At 43.9% G+C, this 19,871-nt stretch overlaps 1 protein-coding gene across 1 annotated transcript; it reads left to right on the forward strand.

The window, feature by feature from the left end:
* Window positions 1–6,111: 6,111 nt before the first annotated feature.
* LOC132207517 (probable G-protein coupled receptor 139) lies at window positions 6,112–19,559 on the forward strand. Its single transcript, XM_059643372.1, has 3 exons — window positions 6,112–6,309; window positions 16,471–16,582; window positions 18,670–19,559. The coding sequence occupies exons 1-3, from the start codon at window positions 6,112–6,114 to the stop codon at window positions 19,557–19,559; spliced, it is 1,200 nt and encodes a 399-aa protein (XP_059499355.1).
* The last annotated feature ends 312 nt before the right edge of the window (window positions 19,560–19,871 follow it).

Consider the following 19,871-nt stretch of genomic DNA (forward strand, 5'->3'; position numbering starts at 1 on the left):
TTCGAGATTGTCCTCCCAATGCGATAGCCAAAATGTCTCGACTCGACAAGTTCATGTCTCGTTGAATCAAGTCAACTCATAGATTTCTGAACTTCAGCAGATGGTAACCTCACCTTCTCAAAAATGTTCATCACGAAACAACGCGTCCATTCTAACTTTTACGGTGAATTCTGTCATGTCCGTCCGTAGATGGGGTGACCAACACCATATATCGTATTCTCACCATATTTACTGACGAAAAATGTTCTCATATTTATGAAAATGAAAACTCGTCGCAATTAAAACAAAATTGTATCGACCTTCCTCTTTACTTTTTGCACCTGCATGCAAGTTTTGTGTTTAAACTTATTTTGAACTCATACTCTGGGAGAACTACAGGCCTCTCTCCAACTAGCTCATACTCTCTAATCCAGATAGCATCCTCGTCAAACTCTTTGGCATTCCCTCCCGATCGGTCGTGTCATGTGGTGACCAGAATTGAAGGCCAGCACTCGAAGTGCGTCATGAACAAAGTCTTAAAATTTTGCAACATAACATCCTGACTCTTGTACGCATGCCCCAAACAATAAGCAAGCATACCAGGCAGATGCTTGACCACCCGATGTATTTGTGTGCGCAAATTCAGTGTTACCCACTTTAAACACAAGAGCTCAAAGTGTGGTTAGAAATAATGGGAACTGCAGATGCTGGAGAATCCAAGATAACAAAGTCTGAAGCTGGATGAATACAGCAGGCCACGCAGTATCTGAGGAGCACAAAAGCTGACGTTTCAGACCTAGACACTTCATCAGAAAAGGGGGATGGGGACAGGATTCTCTAATAAATAGGGAGAGATGGGGAGGCGGACAGGAGATGGATATAGGGGAAGATAGGTCAAGAGGAGAGTATGGGTGGGGAGGTAAGGAAGGGATAGGTCAGTCCAGGGAGAACAGACAGGTCAAGGGGGCAGACGAGGTTACTAGGTAGGAAATGGAGGTGCAGCTTGAGGTGAAAGGAGGGGATAGGTGAGAGCATTAACAGGTTAGGAGGCGGGGACGAGCTGGGTTGGTTTTGGGATGCAGTCGGGGGAAGGGAGATTTTGAAGCTGGTGAAATCCACATTGATAACATTTGGCTGCAGGGTTCCCAAGTGGAATACGATTTGTTTTTCCTGCGACCTACGGGTGGCATCATTGTTTCACTGCAGGAGGCCCAGGATGGACGTTTCGTCTAAGGAGTGGGAGGGGCTGTTGAAATGGATCGTGGCTGGGAGGTGCAAGTGTTTACTGTGAATCGAGCTTTGGTGCTCTGCAAAGCGGTCCCCAAGCCTCTGTTTGGTTTCCAGAATGTAGAGGGAGCCACGTGTACAGCGGATGCAGTATTCCACATTGGCAGATGTGCAGGTGAACATCTGCTTGATGTGGAAAGTCAACTTGGGGCTTGGGATGAGGGTGAGGGAGGTGGTGTGGGGACAGGTGCAGCACATCCTGCGGTTGCAGGGAAAGAACCGGTTGTGGTGGGGTTGGAGGGGAGTGTGGAGCAGACGAGGGAGTCACAGAGAGAGTGGTCTCTCTGGAAGGCAGACAAGGGTGGGAATAGGGGATGGAATTTTTGCAGGAAGTGGGTTGGGAGGAGGTGTATTCTATGTAGCTGTGGGAGTCGGCGGGCTTGAAATGGACATCGGTTTGTAGGTGGTTGCCTCAGATGGAGACAGAAAGGTCGAGGAAGGTCAGGGATATGTTGGAGATGGTCCAGGTGAACTTGAGGTTGGGTGGAAGGCGTTGGTGAAATGGATGAACTGTTCGAGCTCCTCTTGGGAGCATGAGGCAGTGCCGATGCAGTCAACATTGTAATGGAGGAAGAGGTGGGGTTTTGGGCCAGTGTAGGGGCGAAAGCGGGACTGTTCCACATAACCTACAAAGCGGCAGGCACAGCATGGGCCCATGTGGGGACCCATGGCCACCCCTTTAGCCTGTAGAAAGTAGGAGGAAACAAAAGAGAAGTTGTTGAGGGTGAGGACGAGTTCGGCAAGGTAGATGAGGGTGTAGGTGAAGGGGGACAGGTTGGGCCTGTGGGACAGGAAGAATCGGAGGGCCTTAAGGCCATCTGCATGGGGAATAAAGGTGTATAGGGACTGGACGTCCATGGCGAAAATGAGGTGTTGGGGATCGGAGAATTGGAAGTTCTGGAGGAGGCGGAGGGCGTGGGTGGTGTCACAGACGTACGTAGGGAGTTCCTGGACCAAGGGGGAGAAAATGGAGTCCAGATAGGTGGAGATGTGTTCGCTGGGGCTCAAGATCTTCTGTATATCAGTGTTGCTCAAACTCCTGCCATTTAAGATGTCGTTATATTTGAGAGAGTGCAGAAAATATTTGTCAGGATGTTGCTGGGACTGGCGTGTTTGAGTTTTAGGTAGAGGCTGATTAGGCTGGGAATTCTTTTTTGTGGACTGTTGAAGGCTGACGGGTGAACGCACAGTGGTTTATCTAATCATAATGGGCATGGTTAGGGGGAATAGCCAAAGTATTTTTCCTCAGTTCAGAGAGCCCTAAACTCTGGGATATGTGCTTAAAGTGAGAGGGCAAAGATTTAGAGAAGAGCTGAGGTCTGATTCTTTACGCAGACGGTGGTGCTTGTTTCGATGAGCTGCAGAGGAGGTTGTGGATGTGGGTACAATTTCAGCATTCAAATAACATTTCGATGGATATATGAACAGCAACGGTTTAAGGGGATAGGGGCCAAATGCTGTTAAATAGGACGAGGTCAGATTGAGATGTCTGGTGGGCACAGCTGAGTTGGACTGAAGGGCCTCTTTCCATGTTGTATACTCTATGACCGTAAACGGTGAAAATCAATTCTGTCCCATCAACGATTTCGGAATAATTTGTTCAGACTTCGATAATATTGATACACTTTTACTTTCCTTCTTGAAGTTCATGCTGGTCGTTTGTTTTTCAATTCTGCTATCCTTGATTCCATTTTTTTCATGTCAATTGCGATTCCGTCGAACCAGAGTTATCGGACAATGCAGTCAGTGGCCACTCAACTGACATCCCACGTTACTACCTCATTTTAGCGGCTGCCTCCCAAAGCTTTCAGGTCACCACTCTTCAGGTGAAGTACCAAGACCCTCATAAACCGTTTGAGTTTCCCCACCTCAATAAGCAAACAGCGGCATCCAGATAGCCATTTCCTTCTAGGCTCATGGAACAAACAGCTGAGCATGCTGTAAAACTGAAATGAAAGCAGATGACGCTGGTGAAACTCAGCAGTTCTGGCAGGATCTGTGCAGACAGCGACAAAGTTCATGTTTTGAGTCCAGTGAACCTTCCTCACAATTGACAGTGTTAGAAGGGCGTGGTATATATGATAACGAAAGGGAACTGGTGGGAAATTCATAGATATTATTGGAAGAGTGGACAGTGAAGAAGGTCGTCCAAAAGAGCAAAAGGACCTTGGTCAATTTGGCAAGTGGGTGGAGGAATTGCAGACGTGGTTTCATTTTGGTAGATGTCGGGTATTGTATTTGGACAAGGCAAAATGCTGCAGGAATTATGCAATGGTAGGGCAGTGGACAGTATCGTTGAACAGAGAGATAAAAGGGTTCAGGTAAATAGTTCCCTGAAAATGGCATCACAGGTAGACAGGGTGTTGAAGAGAAGGTGATTGCCATGTTTCCCTGAATCAGTCAGTGTACATGGGCTTGTGAATGCAATTTGTGGCTGAACAAATATTGTACCAGCCTCCACCACTTTTGTTTTAAATCACTTTTGGTTTAATGTTACTACACTGAAAAGGATGCAAACAAGATTTCCATGGATGTGACTGAGAATTGATGGTTTGAGTCACAAGGAGAGGCTGGATAGGCTGGGGTATTTTTCCCCTGCAACGTTTAAGTCAGAGGGGTGTGTTTGTCGAGGTGTATGAAACAATGAAGGGCACAGAAAAGATGAACAGGCAAAGTCTATTTTTTTCTGGGTTATGCAGTTCAACACTAGAGGGCGTAGGTTCAACATGAGAGGGGAAAGATTCAAAGGGGACCTGACGGGCAACTTGTTCACCAGAGGGAGGTGCATGTATGGGACGAGCTGCCAGAGGAAGTGGTGCAGACTGGAACAATAGGAACACTTCAGCAGCATCAGGATGTGTACATGAATGGGAAGGTTTAGAGGGAAACAGGCCACAGGCAGGAAAATGGGATGAGCTCACTTTCGGAAAGCTGGCCAAAATGGACAAGTTGGGTCTGTTTCTGGCTGTATGACTCTGTGACTGTATCTGGGTAAAACTGCTTCTGCTCATCAGTCCTACATTGCAGCCCTCTGATTACAAATTTGCATTCTCCTCATTCTTCTGGGGTTTTCCCTGCCACTGACTGATCATTGTATGGGGAGTTGATCCTGGGTGGCTCATATTATACAAGATAATGAGAGGCAGAGATAGAGTTGATAGCCAGAGACTATTTCCCGGGGCAGAAATGGCTAACACGAGGGGTCATAGTTTAAGCTGGTTGGAGGAAAGTATAGAGGGGATGTCAGAGGCGGGTTCTTTACACAGAGTGCTGTGAGAGCATGGAATGCGTTGAGCAGTTGTGGAAGCAATGTCATTTTGGGTCATTTAAGAGACTGCTGGACATGCATATGGTCACAGAAATTTGAGGGTGCAAACATGAGGATCAATGGTCGGCACAACAACGTGGGCTGAAGGGCCTGTTCTGTGCTGTACTGTTCTATGTTCTATGTTCTATGTTCTATGCTACTTTATCATTGAACTTCTAAACGTAGGGCACAGGGTTGAATGGCTTGCCCACTTCTGGCAGTGAATCTCAATCTCTGTGCTTAACACTATCAACCCAGGAGTGGGTGATTTCATTGGAAATGGTTTGGGTCAATATTACAAATTGTTTTAATTTATTATCCTCTCATAACAAGTCAACAGACAAGTTTAACCTTGGAACTTTTTCTCCATCCAGTTTGAACCAAGCACTCAAAATGACTGACCAAGAATGCTCAACCTCTGAACCCGTTTCTATTTGTTACAGTTAACTGACTAGGAATAAAAATCTTGTGTCGCGGAAAGTATGGTCTCTCTGAATGCATTCCTCAATACCTGGTGGCCATGGCAATTGCAGATCTGCTGCTCACTATCATTCTGTCATCTTGTGGCGATTCAGTTATTGTTAATTCCCAGGATCATTCCTGAACATCACGCCTTTGTGTAGTATTAACTCTGTCCTGGTGATGCAGCAACAGATTGTTCTGTTTGCATCACTGTCACGTTTTCCTCTGATCCATTTGTTGTCATTTGTTGCCAGAAGTTGAAAACCAAATATTGCACCAAGAAAACTGCAACAGCAGTTCCAGCAACAACAAGCACTCTGCTCTTTTTTGCAAAAAACACATGACCACTTTCTTCAGGTATGAAGTTTTCAGAATCTATAACAATGTTGATTGGTCCTCCACGAATACTGAAGCATACTATGAAAATCCCAACGAATAGGATAAATGATGTTTGAAAATGTCTTAACTCCAATGCACTCATTTGCTTAAATTTGGTTGGTTAATATTCTGACAGTCAGGCGCATTTTAGTGGAAAGTCTGGCCCGGAAGCGACCGAAGGATCAAAGCAAGAGGCAGGATCATTGTTCCACAGAAATGGAGAGCAGGAGAAAGTCTATCATTTTTCTCTTCGTGATATCCGGTAGATTCATCCTTCTTTGGTTTTGTTCCCGTTTGAAGTATTTTAATACTGTTGGCCTGTTATTGAGTTGCGCTTCTGCAGATATATTCCTGTGTGTTGCAAGTATGCTCCGGGATGTAAATTGCTGCACAAACACATTTATTTACCTAGCAACATTCTCCAAGTTCAGAGAAAAATTCGCAAACTCCTTGATGATTCCTTGTAAGCAAATTATTCATTGTAAGCATCAATAAAACAAATGGTAATTCCACATCATGGCAACGGTAATAGATAATAGTGATTGCTGGATGAATACCCGAAAGGAAAGGTTCTGCAGGAGCAATTATGTCTAACATTAGTTGAGACGAAATGGATGCAACAACAATAAAAGGTTCCTACAGACAACAGATGGAATAAACAGCACGTTTTTAGTTACACAAAAGACCATTGGGTGACTATGAAGAAACGAGGTATGAAAAGCGTCACAGAGTGTCCTCCGGAGCAGGATGGGAGGCACAATTCACGGGAAATGTCCTCCTACGTTGGTCTGATTCTTTCCTCACATCAGGAAGAGGATATTATTCTTAGAAGAGCAATGTCTGCGCCTGGTGGAAAAGTGCGAATTTGTGAGAATACTTCAAGTAAGATTGTCATGGTATGTTTTCCTCTAATTATCACTGAATTACAAACACTGTGGAAAAGGTAAGGTTGAGTGGCCTTGACACCACCGAGACATTTGGTAATTTGCAGAAAAATGGCTCAACGCAGAACCGGAGGCAATGCAATTTGGGGACAGTGTTTCCTCGATTTGGAGCGTTATGGAAGACAATGAAAGTTGGTTGTATTTGACCAAGAGGGTGGTTAACCCAGCTCCACGATATCTCTGCAGGAATTCCACAGTGTCGTGAACCAGGCCGAACCATTTACACTGTATCCACCATGATATCAGAGGAAAGGATGTTCGCTGATGCTCCCACAATGGTCAGCAAAATAGATCAAGAAACACTCGTGTGAGTCAATTCCATGAAGAGAAAGAGATGGAAATCGCAGGAACGAAAGAAACGGCAGGGAAGAAATTACGCCCTTAGTATTGTTTTAACTAGGAGGGAGTACAACAGTGTAAAATGCATGACCTGTAAACCCAACCTCGGAAGTCGGGAAGGTGATCGATTTAGTCCAAACCCAATGATTATTTGGCAAGTAGAAAAACCTTTGATTCAGCACAGGCAGCGCGGAATTGTGAAGGGGAGGTCTGAGTAGATCTCCAGAATGTATTCCAGGCAGAGTTCGTGCGGCGAAGCAGAGGATATGGTCTATTTGGATTATCAGATGGATTTTGACACAATGCCTCAAAGTGCCTCATATTAATGTGCACCACATCGCCTGCAAAATACCGCAATGGATGAAGGAATGAGTCCCACACATGTTGGGAATCAAGATACACTCATCCGCAAGTCATCTTAAATATGAAATACTTACAGATGGCCAATATCTGACTGTGATCTGATAAAGAAACCATTTCCAAGAATAACTCATAAAAGAAAATGGCAAGACAAGGGAAATGATATTTTCTGCAACACGATAAAATTTAATTGACTCCCCCTCCCTCTCCCTTGTAAATCGATCATTCTCTGCAGCCCTCCATGTCGTTGCAACACAATTCGGGAACTGATGGCCTCCATATCTCTTTAAAATCATTCACTCAATGTAGTCCTCCCTAAGTCTGCAAAATGATCCAGCCACTGGGCACTCACTATATCTAGAATATCAATTAATCCCTGCAGCGCTCACTATCTCGAAATATCATCCACTCACCACAGACCTCCTGATCTCTGTAACATCATTCACTCAATGCAGCCCTACCTAACTCTGCATCATCATTCGGTCACTGCAGACCTCCCAATCTGTGTAACATCATTCACACAATGTAGCCCGACCTAACCCTGCATCACCATTCACTCACTGCAGCCCTCCCTATGTCTGTAACATCACTCACTCACTGGATGTCTCTCTTCTCTGTCACATCATGCAGTCATTGCAGCATTGCATGTCTCTATAATATCATTCAGTCACTGCAGCTCTCCCGAACTCCGTTTCATCATTCAAACATTGCAGACGTTCCCATTTCTGTCGCATATTTAACTCATGGCAGCCCTGCCTATCTCTGTAACATAATTCAAACACTCCAGCCCTTGCTTTCTCTCTGATATCATTCACTTCCTGCAATCCTCACTATACATGTACCATCATTCGTCACTGAACCCCTCCCTCACTCTGCAAAATCTTTCAGCCACTGGGCCCTCACCATCTCTGAAATGTCATTTAATGCTGGCAGCACTCTCTACCTGTCTAGGATCATTCAGTCACTGCAGTCAAACCTATCCCTATAACATTGTACAGTCACTGCGGCCTCCCTGTCTCTGAAGTATAATGCACCCAATACAGCGGTCCCTATCACTGCAATATTATTCACAAACTGCAGCTCTCCAAATCTCCTTCACAACACTGATCCAATGTAGCCCTCTCTATCTCTGTCATATCATTCAGTCACTGCAGCTCTCCCTTTCTCCATAAAATTGTTCACTTCTGGCAACTGTTCGTATCATTAAAACACTATTCATTAACTGAAGCCATTTCTATCTCTGTAACATCATTCATTTCCCACAACTGTCCGAGTCTCAGCAACATCATTCACTGACTGCAGCTCTCGCTCTTTCTGCAACGTCGTTCATTTACTGCTGTCCTCCCTGTATCTGCAAAGTCCTTCACCTCTGGAAGCTGTCACGCTCATTATAACACAGATCAGTCAGTGCTGCTCTTCCTGTCTCTGTCATATCAGTCACTTTCTGCAACTCTTATCTCTGTGACATCATTTAGCACCTGCAGGTGCTCTCTGTCTCTGAAACATCATTCACTCACTGTAGGCATCCCAATCTCTGGAACATCATTCAGTCATTGCTGACCTCATTATCTCTGTAACAGTGTTCACTCACTGCAGTTCACCCGCCCTCCACCCCCGTCATTTGATTCCGTCGTTGAAAGCCTTCTGTCTCTGCAAAATATCTGTCAGATCATTCAGCCACATGAGCCCTTACTATGTCGGTAATGTCGCTCGTTCACTGCAGCTCTCCCTACCTATGGAATGTCAGTCACTTCCTGCAATTCTTATCTCTGTAACAGCAGTTACTTCCTGCAGTCCTCGCTATCTATGCATCATATTTTATAAACCACAGGCCTCTCTATCACCTAATATCAGTCACTCACTGCAGCCCTCCAGAAATCTGCAAAATCATTCAGTCCCTGGGCCGTCATGAACTCTGGAACATCATTTAATACATGCAGGACTCCGTATCTCGACAGTATCTTCCAGTCACTGCAGAACTCCCTACCTCTGTCATATCGTCCAGTCACTGCAGACCTCCCTACCTCTGTCATATCGTCCAGTCACTGCCGACCTCCCTACCTCTGTCATATCGTCCAGTCACTGCAGACCTCCCTACCTCTGTCATATCGTCCCATCACTGCAGACGTCCGAACAAGTGTAACATCATTCACTCCTTGCTGCTCTCGCTCTTTCTGTAATATCGCTCACTCTCTGCAGACCTTTCTATTTCTGAAAAGTCATTGACTGACTGCAGACCAGCCGATCTCTGGAACATCATTCACTCACTGCAGTCAGCGTTAGGTCTGTAACTCCGCAAAACCATTCAATGCGTCGTCACTATCTCTGTCATATCATTGAATCTCTGTAACACTCACTATCTCGATAACATCATTAAGTCACTGCAGCCAAACTAATTTCCAAAACGTCATACAGTCACTGCAGCATCCCAGTCTCTAAAATCGTCCACAGACTGCGTCCCTCCAAATCCCCTTAACACTGTGTGTTAATATAGCCCCCTCGACTTCAGTCACATCGTTCAGTCAATGTAGACTCCCTCCATCGATCAGATCATTCACTCCCCTGTCCCTGCAACGTCTAAAAGAGTCAATTCCGCCTTTTCGATCTCTGTAACATCATTCACTCACTGAGACATCACTATCTCTGTGCCATCATTCACTTCCGGCCCTCTCCCTGTAACATCGGTCTGTCATTGAAGCCCATCCTCTCACTGTAACATTATTCAGTCAAAGGCCACACCCCTATCTTTGTAACATCATTCAGTCTCTGCGACCGAACCCGCCTCTGTAACTGCAGCTGCCCCGATGGCTGAAACATCGGTCATTCACTGCAGCCCTTCCTAGCTCTGTGTCATCATTCACTCACTACAGGCCACCCGATCTCTGTAACATGATTCAGTCACTGAAGACCTCACTGTCTCATTCAGTCGATGCAGTCCTCCCTCTACAAGTATCATCTTTCATTTTCGGCAGCTCTCCCAGTCTCTGCAATATCATTCGGTCACTGCAGCTGTCCCTATTTCTGTAATGACACTCCGTGACCCAGTCCTCCCTCTCTCTGGAACATCACTGCGTCACTGCAGGACTACCATATCTGGAAGATCATTCACTCAATTCAGACATCCCTATATCTGTAACATTGTTCAGTCACTGCAGCCCTCCGTATCTCTGTAACATCATATACCCACTGCAGGCTTTCCTGTCACTGTAACATCATTTACCCACTGCAGACCTTCCTACTTCTGTAACTTCATTTACCCACTGCAGACCTTCCAACCTCTGTAACCTCACATACCCACTGCAGACCTTCCTGTCTCTGTAACATCATTTGCCCACTGCATACCTTCCTATCGCTGTAGCATCATTTACCCACTGCAGACCTTTCTGTCTCTGTAACGTCATTTACCCACTGCAGACCTTTCTGTCTCTGTAACATCATTTACCCACTGCAGACCTTCTTATCTATGGAAAATCACTTGCCCACTGCACACTTTCCTTTCGCCGTAACATCATTTTCCCACTACAGACCATCCTCTCCGTTCTTTATTGTTTGGGAAGTTGTGTCTGAATCTTTGTGCTGGCTTCATAAGACAGAATTAGAATGTTATCTGTCGACCCGTACATTGACAGTTTACTTGTGATTTGCATTTACTAATCAGCAATAAATTTTAATTCTTGGAAAGCACAGGCAAATTGTCAGAGATTTCTGTGAATTTGCTGCCAACCAACAGGTGATGTGTGGAATTTGTATGTTTTGATTCAACTATTAATATTTGTGAAGATCCCCACCCCACCCTCAGTGTAATTGGGTACAAAGAGGCAGAGCACTTTCCCAATTGAGTGAAGACGATGTGAATCAATCTACTTCCACCATATGGGGAGTAGACCACACATGCTGTTTCCTATCTAGTCTTTCAGCGGGTGCTCCAACTCAAATGTCTCTCTCCCAACACCCCGCCCCACCATTCTCAGGCCGTGTATCTTCGCTCAGTGTCAGTGATGTGGATGGCACTTATGGATTGGAAATAATACCACCCGCCTCTTGGCTGATTCTCTTTTTTTTGTATTTCTGCACTAGTCAAGCAAGTGGTGCAGCCAGAGATTGATCAGATGCCTAAGCTTGGATTGTGTTGCCAAACAAATAAAAGCATTTGTATAAGAACTAACATTCCACAGAATAAATGCAATATATCACCATATTCTGAAGGCTTCACTTATATAACCTCTTCTAACACTGTAATGTATGAAAATTATGATTTAGCCATTCCATAGAAGTACAAAAGTTGCCGGAAATAGTGAAGAGTAAAATAATTGACTTCATTCTATTCTCTATCTCTGGATGGCTGTGCTTCCCTCCTTTATTCTGGCACCTCAGTCTCTTGTGGGCTTGACTAACTATTACAATGTGCTTGACTGTCAGTGTGTTGATCAGCAGATTTAACAAAAATGGGAGCAAAGGGGCTATAAACTTGTTCAATAAGTCAAACTCACTCTGCAGTGGCTCAGCCCATTTGCTTTCCTGAAGCTGGCATTTAAGGACACATTGTTGACTATATATTGAGGTTCATATATAGAGTAGAAGCAGGGAGTTTGAGATCCAGGAAAGAGTCTTGTGAAGCATATGAAGAAATAATTTGTTTCTGGATGATATTTGTGATCGTAGACAGCAGATACATTGTGGTCATGGTCACCAAGTCGTGCACGGTGCAGTTGGAGAGACTGCACTTTTCACAGGGAAGAATCACAACTACAAGTAAATTAACTACAGTGGAAAGAGAATTCAAAAGTAAATGTTGAAACAAAATGCCACGTGTCAAATTCAAAAAAGGATGGAATGAGTTTGGCTTCACCAGAATTGCTTGTGGGATGTGGCTGGTTGGCTGGTGATTCACAGATTTTCCTGCTCCGCAATTGTATCTTAAATACCAGTTGAACTGAACTTTCTCCATTAAGATTTGTTTCATGGGTTTTGCTGTTTCCACACAATCAGACAGAAAAATGCACACAAAGTGAGCGATTGCAGCCAAATCCCCGCTCCATCATCACTGGCAGAATTCAGTCCCTCCCCAGAATCAGGCACACCTTTCGTATCAAGCATCCAATCAGTTGTCAATTCTTATCTCAGCTTGCTTTTTGACAATCTCCAAGCTCGTACCTGAGAGGGAAATCTGTGATGCGAGGATAATGCAATGAAAGAAACTTCTGAGGGATTTGGAAAGGTTGAGTGACAGCTCTAATGGCGTGAATACATGTGAGATTTTGGACTTTCTTCTGTGTTTTTTTGTTAAAGTGGACAAATCAGTTTGTGTTGTATTTTCGTGAAATGTGTGCACTTTTTTACATTCTGAAATTATTGACTTCAGCGTTTGACTCTCGGATTAGTGCATTTGGGTGTTCATTTAATTTTTGTGGTAGGTTTGAAAATTAAGTACTTTGCTCCCTGTGGGTTGGCACTGCTGCCCCTGAGGCCAGGGACCCATGTTAGATTCCAGGCTGTCTGTGTGGAGTTTGTACATTCTCTCTGTTTCTGCGTGGATTTCCTTCAGGTGATCCCTCCCACAGTTGAAAAATGCGCTGTTTTTCATAGTCTGGCCATGCTAAATTGCCCATCATGTCTGTGGATGTGCAGGCGAATTGGATTATCCAGAGGAAATGCAGGGTTGCAGGGATAGGGGTGGGTCTGGGTGGTTGTGTTGTTTGGAGGGTTGGTGTGGACTCAATGTGTTGAATCGCCTGCTTCCACACTGTGGGGACTCTATGACGCGATGTAGTTGACAAGACTGCGTTTCAAATGAAAAAAATATTCGCCATTGAGGCAGGTAACTGTCCTGTTAATAGAAGCTTTTTCATACTATGGTGGTTAAAGCAGCAGATGAAACGTTACATTGTAAGCTTAAACAAGAATGATGAACAATGAAAACCATTTTGATTCAATTCAAGGGAGAGCTTGCTGAACACAGAAGCCTGTCCCTTTGGGCTCCACAATCGGCACGACCAGGGCTGCCCACTCTGCAAACTGCACTCGTTTGATAATTTATTCACATTCCCGCCTCCAGATTTCTTCCTCTACTTGTCCCTGCAAGATAAAAGGCACTGAGCAGGCCTTTCAAACCCGTGGGATTGATATAGGGTGACATTGGCTCCTTTGATAGTCCTTTGACTTTCCTGAAACACATCCAGAGAATTAATTAGGACTTCACTGACGCAGCCATTTGCTCATCAAAGAACATGGGGCCAACCAACGAGAATCTTTCTCAATCAATTTTGCCTCATCAGTGCTGGGTCCGTGTCTTTTACTGCAATCAATGTAACTTCAACAAACCGCTTTTCATAAGTGACTGGAACCGAAGTTGTACCCTGAACCTGTAAAGTTTCTCCAGTACAGATTCTCTGTCTAGGTGTCAGTTTATGTCATCTTAAGGGTTTCAGTACTCAGCAAATTTTGTGAAGGACTGGTTCTGCAATCACTGACATGGCCACACCAGCGACAACCTCCATTAGAACTGGATGATCATTTCATCAGATTTTTATTTCAATTTGTTCTGACTTGGATGTTGCAGAGCAATTTAATTGTTCCATGACAAATAGGAATGGGTTTTCCAGGGTGTGGACTGTCCTGTTTACTGGCCAACATTGTCTTACTCAATTCAGGCCTTGGGCGACTCTCTTTTTTCTCAAGACCGCATACCTGAACCACCGACGATGGCTTGCCAGCCCAGATCCTGAAGAAAATGTCAACCATTTCGCTGAGGCTTGGTTTTGTTTTCGGGTTTTGATGTGGGTTGACCTAGATTCCCTCTGTTCAGGATATGTCCTCAGTGAGGCTATGCAATTGCCTTCACTCCAGTGGTGCCCGCCGACCTCACTTGGCTTAGTGAGGGTGATAGATTTGTTGGTAGGTAGGTAGATAGAAAGACAGAAAGAAAGGAAGAAGGCGAGTACATGGGAAAGAGTCTGAGGTGTCGGAGGAGATAGAGAGAGACAGAGTGAAAGACAGATTGGGTGTAAGAGATGGTGACACAGTCTGTGAGAGACTGATGTATGAGAGAGAAATGGAGAGCAGAAGGGAGAGTTTGGGTTGGAGAGGGACAGAGATGGGGTGAGAAAGACTGGGCAAGATGGATTGACAAAATGAGAGACAGGTTGGATGAAGGAGACTGAAGGATGGGTCAGGACAGAATGACAAGGCATGAGAGAGATGAGCAGACTGGGTTAATTCTGGCTAAGAAAGAGAGAGAGATTGGATGAGAAAGGTGGAGACATGGACATTTGAGAGGAATTAAGTTCAAGAAAGAGTTTGATTCCATTTAGACATTGAAGTCATCAACAGGTATGCAGAGAAATTGGGAGTATGCTTTAATGGATCACCCATGATCATATCAAATGGCAATTTTCCAATGGTTGAAGGGCTGACTACTGCTCCCAGTTTCCATCTTTCTATCTTGAACCCAAGGTGTCGGGTGCTAAAATAAAATCCATATGTACACCACATTAATGGGAGAAATTTAACTCACAATCAAACAGACACAAAAGAACAAAGCCTCGTGTCCGAATGGTAATCCAGCTCCATCCTATAAATCTCAAAGACTTGGTCTCCACAGCCTTCTATGGTAATGACTTCCACAGATTCACCACTCTCTGGCTGAAGAAATCCCTCCTCTTGTCAGTTCTAAAGGGTTGCATCTTAGCTCTGAGGCTGTACAGGCAGGTCCTAATTTCTCCTACTGGTGGAAACATCTTCTCCACGTCCACTCTGTCCAGGCCTCTCAGTATTCTGTACATTTCAAGCAGATTCTGTCTGATCTTTCTAAACTCCATCAGGTACACACCAAGAGTCATCAATCGTTCCTTTAAGTTTAACTCTGTTATTTCTCACCCAAGTTCCTCCCTCTCCAAATGAGTGCTGAATTCTACCTTGTTATGCTCCTTGTTTCCCAGACGTGGAATACATTGCAGCATTTTGTTCAAAATGGGAAGCACTGGCCCATTGGGCACACCACATTTGAGTGTAAATACCACCAAATGGGCCACACCAGCACCAGTGTGAGGACAAAAAGGGAAAGGGAATCCTTTGCCTTCTTTCAAATATATCTCTGATGTCATGTCACATGTGCCCAAAGACCTGAGGCTTGTGAACCAGTCAATTCAACCACTATAAATACCGAGGGAAGCTCCTGAACAATTACTTTTGACGGTACTCAGGGATGATGTCACAGAGGTTTCATTCAGGTCAATTTTTGAATGAGTGGGCCTGCGTTTTGTGAAATGGAGAGCTGGTTTGTACTGTTATCAAGTATGGGAGATTGATGTGGTGATATTTCTAAAACATGAAATTTTCCAACTGGGCTTTTCATGCAGACATTGAACCACAATTGTATGAATGAAAGCGTCTTCTGATACAAAACATTCCTTTGACTGGGCAGCGGTTAGAATCTGAAATGAATGGTCTCGGATTGTAAGTAAGCAAGATTTAATCTGTAGGCATCGAGTAAACATCTAAATCATTGGTTCATAGAGTCATACAGTATGGAAACAGACCTTTCAGTCCAACCAGTCTATGCTGGCCATAATCCCAAACTGAGCTAATCCAATCTGTCTGCCCTTGGCTCCAGCCTCTCCAAACATTTCTGATTCATGTACTTGTCTAAATGTCTTTTAAAGTTGGCAACTGAACCCACAATCATCATTTTCTTTCCAACTTCATTCTGCACACAAGCACTCCCTCTGCAAACATATTGACCTTGTGTCTTTTTTAAATCATTCTCATGTGACCTTAAAGATATGTTCCCCAGTCTTGAAATCCCCCAGTCAAGGGAAAAGGGCCCTGCCGTTCACATCATTTATACTCACTATGATTTTATAATTCTTTCTCAGGTCACCTCTTAACTGCTTATGCTCCATTGAAAACAGTTCGAGCCAATCCAGACTCTCCATCTGACTGAAACCTTACACTCCTGGCAACATCCTGGTAATTCTCTTATGAATCCTCTGCAGCTTAATAATATCATTTCTATACCAGGGTGTCTGGAACTGTACACATTACTCCTGAACTGGCTGAGGGAAATAGTGGAGTGATAGTTGAACTGGGGCTGCTGACTGAGACAAGTTGAGCTGCTCTTCCAGAGATCTGAACCAGTCAGTACAGACCCTGTGGCAAAATGCTGGGTGGGAATATTTTGTGATATTTTTGAGCCTAAGAGTCACTCAACTGAAATTCTTCATCTCAGGAGAGCTGCAGAACTCTCCAAAACAAATTGTGAAATATTTTCCATCACTGGAGAGTTAACTTGACTGTCGTAATCTCTGTTTGTGAGCCTTTTGGAAAACAAACAACTGGAAAATTTTGCAAACACAGTATCCCGTGGCAGCTCCTGTAGGCTATAAAGTAAGGGCCTTTATCTTTTTTCTGAATCAGAGACATTACGAGCAACACAAAGTGATTGATCTTTCCAGTCAGAAAATGTATCGACCAATTCAGTTGGTGAGGAATATATTCTATGTTGCAATTGCTGTAATCGGTTTGCCTGGTAAGTGTCTGTGATTGCTCGGGGTAAGGTTCTTGTGGTGCGATGGTACTGTACTGACCCTGAGCAAAATCATGCCCGGGTTCAAATTCCCGACCTGTATCTCACATCTCTGTGCAGGTTGATTAAAGTGTCTGGAACGATTGAGGTTGCATGAACCAGTATGTTTTGAACAGTGACTCACTTAATTCAATAACCAAAAAAAAAAGCACAACATCATTTCAGACTGAAACCTATTCCTTGTTTTGAAAGAGACTGGAAGAGCATCAAGGTATTGTATTTTCAGAAAATCTGTGCGCACAAGGCTTCATTGGGAAAGGTGCATGTTTGGTGACAGGACTACACATGTTCCAACGCACGTCCAGTGACTCTGAAATATCCAAAACTTTTGCATTCGATCTTCTCAAATAACCCATTGGTCAAAGAACACCTGTTGTTTTGGAATTTTTCCATCTCTGCAGGAAGCCTGTTTTGTTCTCTGCTATTTTAGGGAACGGGAGAGAGAGAGACAGAAGGAGTCTTTTGGCAATTTTAATTGGGATAAACGTTTACTCCTCTACCTCCCGGAATTCCATGTTTGTCAGTGACGTTATACTTGATATACAATTTTATTCCTGTTCATAAACAAACAACTGTGTTTGCTGATGAACCTGATTCACATATCATTTTGTGTGAAGTAAGGTGTATTCTTGTGTGGTTCGTTTTCACCTGGTGATATATGGAGCAGTGGGAACAGAGCTATAGAGCTCTCCTCTCGCATCCACCCTCACGTACACTGGGCTCTCGTCACAGAGACACAGGTCCATTGGAATTTGGGTGTCAAACATTATGAAGGAATACAGGGAAATCTACCCGATTTTCTGTTCATTAATCGATCACAAACACTTGGCTCATTGCTGAGGCTAATTCAGAAGTGGGAAAATAAAAAAAAAGATTGATTTGCAAAGTATCAACAAGCTTTGGCTGGTTTGCATGGCTGGGGATTTATGGCTCGAGTTTGAAGTCAGGGTGAGTCAGGCTAATCCACAGGAGGGAACACCACGAAAGGTGACGTGTGAAGGACAGATGGACAAATCAGAAGGTGAGTCTGATGAGTTTGTAGGTATTTCTTTGCAGGTGATGCACATTGCAGCGCAAAACGAAATGGTACAAATTGCAGCTGGAGGAGCAGATGGTCTACTCCAAGCTTGCACTGCTCCAGCTTCAGACACACAATTCCTCATTGGGCTATTAAAGCACTCACCTGCTTCTGGACAGGAGTCTGCTGCACCCTTCTGACTGATGTCCGTTAAAATAGATCTTTATCCTGATCTGTATGTGATTCGATTAGATTAGATTCTCTGCAGTGTGGCAAAAGGCCCTTCATCACAGCAAGTCCACACTGCCCCTTGAAGCATCCCACCCAGATCCACCCCCCCCCCCCCCCCGCATAACCCATACAACTCTGAACACGATACCTCAGTGGCCAGTTGAAGTCATAGAGACATAGATTCATACAGCACTAAAACAGGTCCCTTTGTTCCACGAAGTCCATCCCAAACAAAATCCCAAACTGAAATATTCCCACCTGTTTGCTCCTGGCCCATGTCCTTCCCATTCATATATCCAACCAGATATCTTTTTCACATTGTAACTGTACATCCGCCACTTCCTCTGGAAAATCATTCCACACTTGAACAACCATCTGTGTCGAAAAAAACCTCAATGTCCTTTTTTTAAAAAAAATCTCTCCTCTCACCTAAAAAAATGTGAGTTTACTGAGTGCCAGAGCCAATGCACGTTTTGTGCTCCCTCATCTGAAAATTCCCCATCTTGGAGAAAAGACAATAACCATCAACTCTATCTGGAACTCTCATTATTTTACAAAATTTCAGCAGTTCATCTCTCCACCTCCCAGCCTCCAATGAAATCAATCCCAGCCTACACAGCCTTTGTTCACAACTCAAACCTTCTATCCCAGGCAACATCCTTGTAAATCTCTTCTGGACCCTCTCCAGCTGATTTGTTTGTGTTCACTGGTCTGTCTTGAGAAAATGTGAATGACTTTTTAAATGTAATTTCGCATCTCCTTTCCCTTCATTCTCTCACAGTGAATTCACTGGCACTTGTGATTTTATTCAGAGGAAAATGTGGAATTTCCTCATGCACCGCTTGTTACCTCGTTGCCATGGCAACAGCGGATCTACTGTATGTTATCCTTGAGGTCACACTCTACCGGATCAATGAATATTATTTCCCTGTCAATTTCTTGGATATGACCGCTGTCTGTAAAATTACCTCTGTGCTGCGCCGCGCTACCGCTGATTGTTCTGTCTGGTTCACCGTCACTTTTACTTTTGATCGATTTGTTGCCATTTGTTGCCAGAAGTTGAAAATGAAATATTGCACCAAGAAAATTGCAACAGCAGTTCTATCAACAACAGGCATTCTGACCTGTTTCAAAAACATTCCCACCTACTTCCGGTTTGAATCTTACCAAATCTTTAACAATGTCGAGTGGCTCTGCGTGAACAATGGAGCATATTATGACGATCCCATATGGATAGGATTCAAACGCTTTGAAAAGATCTTAACTCCAATGCTCCCATTTGCTTTAATTCTTTTGATAAACGCTTTGACAGTCAGGCAAATTTTAGTGGCCAGTCAGGCTCGTAAGAGACTGCAGGATCAGAGCAAAGGACAGAATTCTTCTGACCCAGAGATGGAGAGCAGAAGAAAGTCTATTATTTTACTCTTCACAATATCCAGTGGTTTCATCCTGCTGTGGCTGTGCTACCTTTTTGTATATTTTAATACATTCGATCCATTGTTCGATAAAAATTCTAAGTCTATATTCCAATGTGTTGCATATATGCTCCGTGATATAAACTGCTGCACAAACACATTTATTTATGTAGCAACTCTCTCCAAGTTCAGAGAGAAGTTCACAAGCACGCTCATGTTACCTTTTAAGCAAACAATTCACTGTAAGCATCAATAAAACAAATGGTGATGCCAAATCATGTGAAGAGTAATGGATGACAGTGAGCAAGTCTGTCCAGTATTACTGATGATGAAGCGAGTACTCAGCCCAATGACAAAAGGACGTCATTAAACTGCACATTTTTAGTACGACTGGAGGCTACTGCGTTAAGTCACATGGTTTCAACATGATTAATTAGGGAAGCAACAGTGTCAAAATGCGTCCTGCGGAGCAAAGAAAGGAGTCATAATTTAAAGGAACAAAAACAAAGTTGCTGGAAAAGCTCAACAGTTCCGGCAGCATCTTGAAGGGGAAAACAAAGTTAATGTG

This window comes from Stegostoma tigrinum, chromosome X (genome assembly GCF_030684315.1).
Source record: "Stegostoma tigrinum isolate sSteTig4 chromosome X, sSteTig4.hap1, whole genome shotgun sequence".
In the NCBI taxonomy this organism is placed as follows: domain Eukaryota; kingdom Metazoa; phylum Chordata; class Chondrichthyes; order Orectolobiformes; family Stegostomatidae; genus Stegostoma; species Stegostoma tigrinum.

Excerpts from the sequence above, each read along its gene's own strand:
- LOC132207517 (XM_059643372.1), top strand. The coding sequence starts at position 6,112 with ATGAAGAAACGAGGTATGAAAAGCGTCACAGAGTGTCCTCCGGAGCAG. Across the intron at positions 6,310-16,470 it reads CTTCAAGTAAGATTGTCATG|AGACATTACGAGCAACACAA; the intron begins GTATGTTTTCCT and ends TTTCTGAATCAG. Across the intron at positions 16,583-18,669 it reads TGCTGTAATCGGTTTGCCTG|TGAATTCACTGGCACTTGTG; the intron begins GTAAGTGTCTGT and ends ATTCTCTCACAG.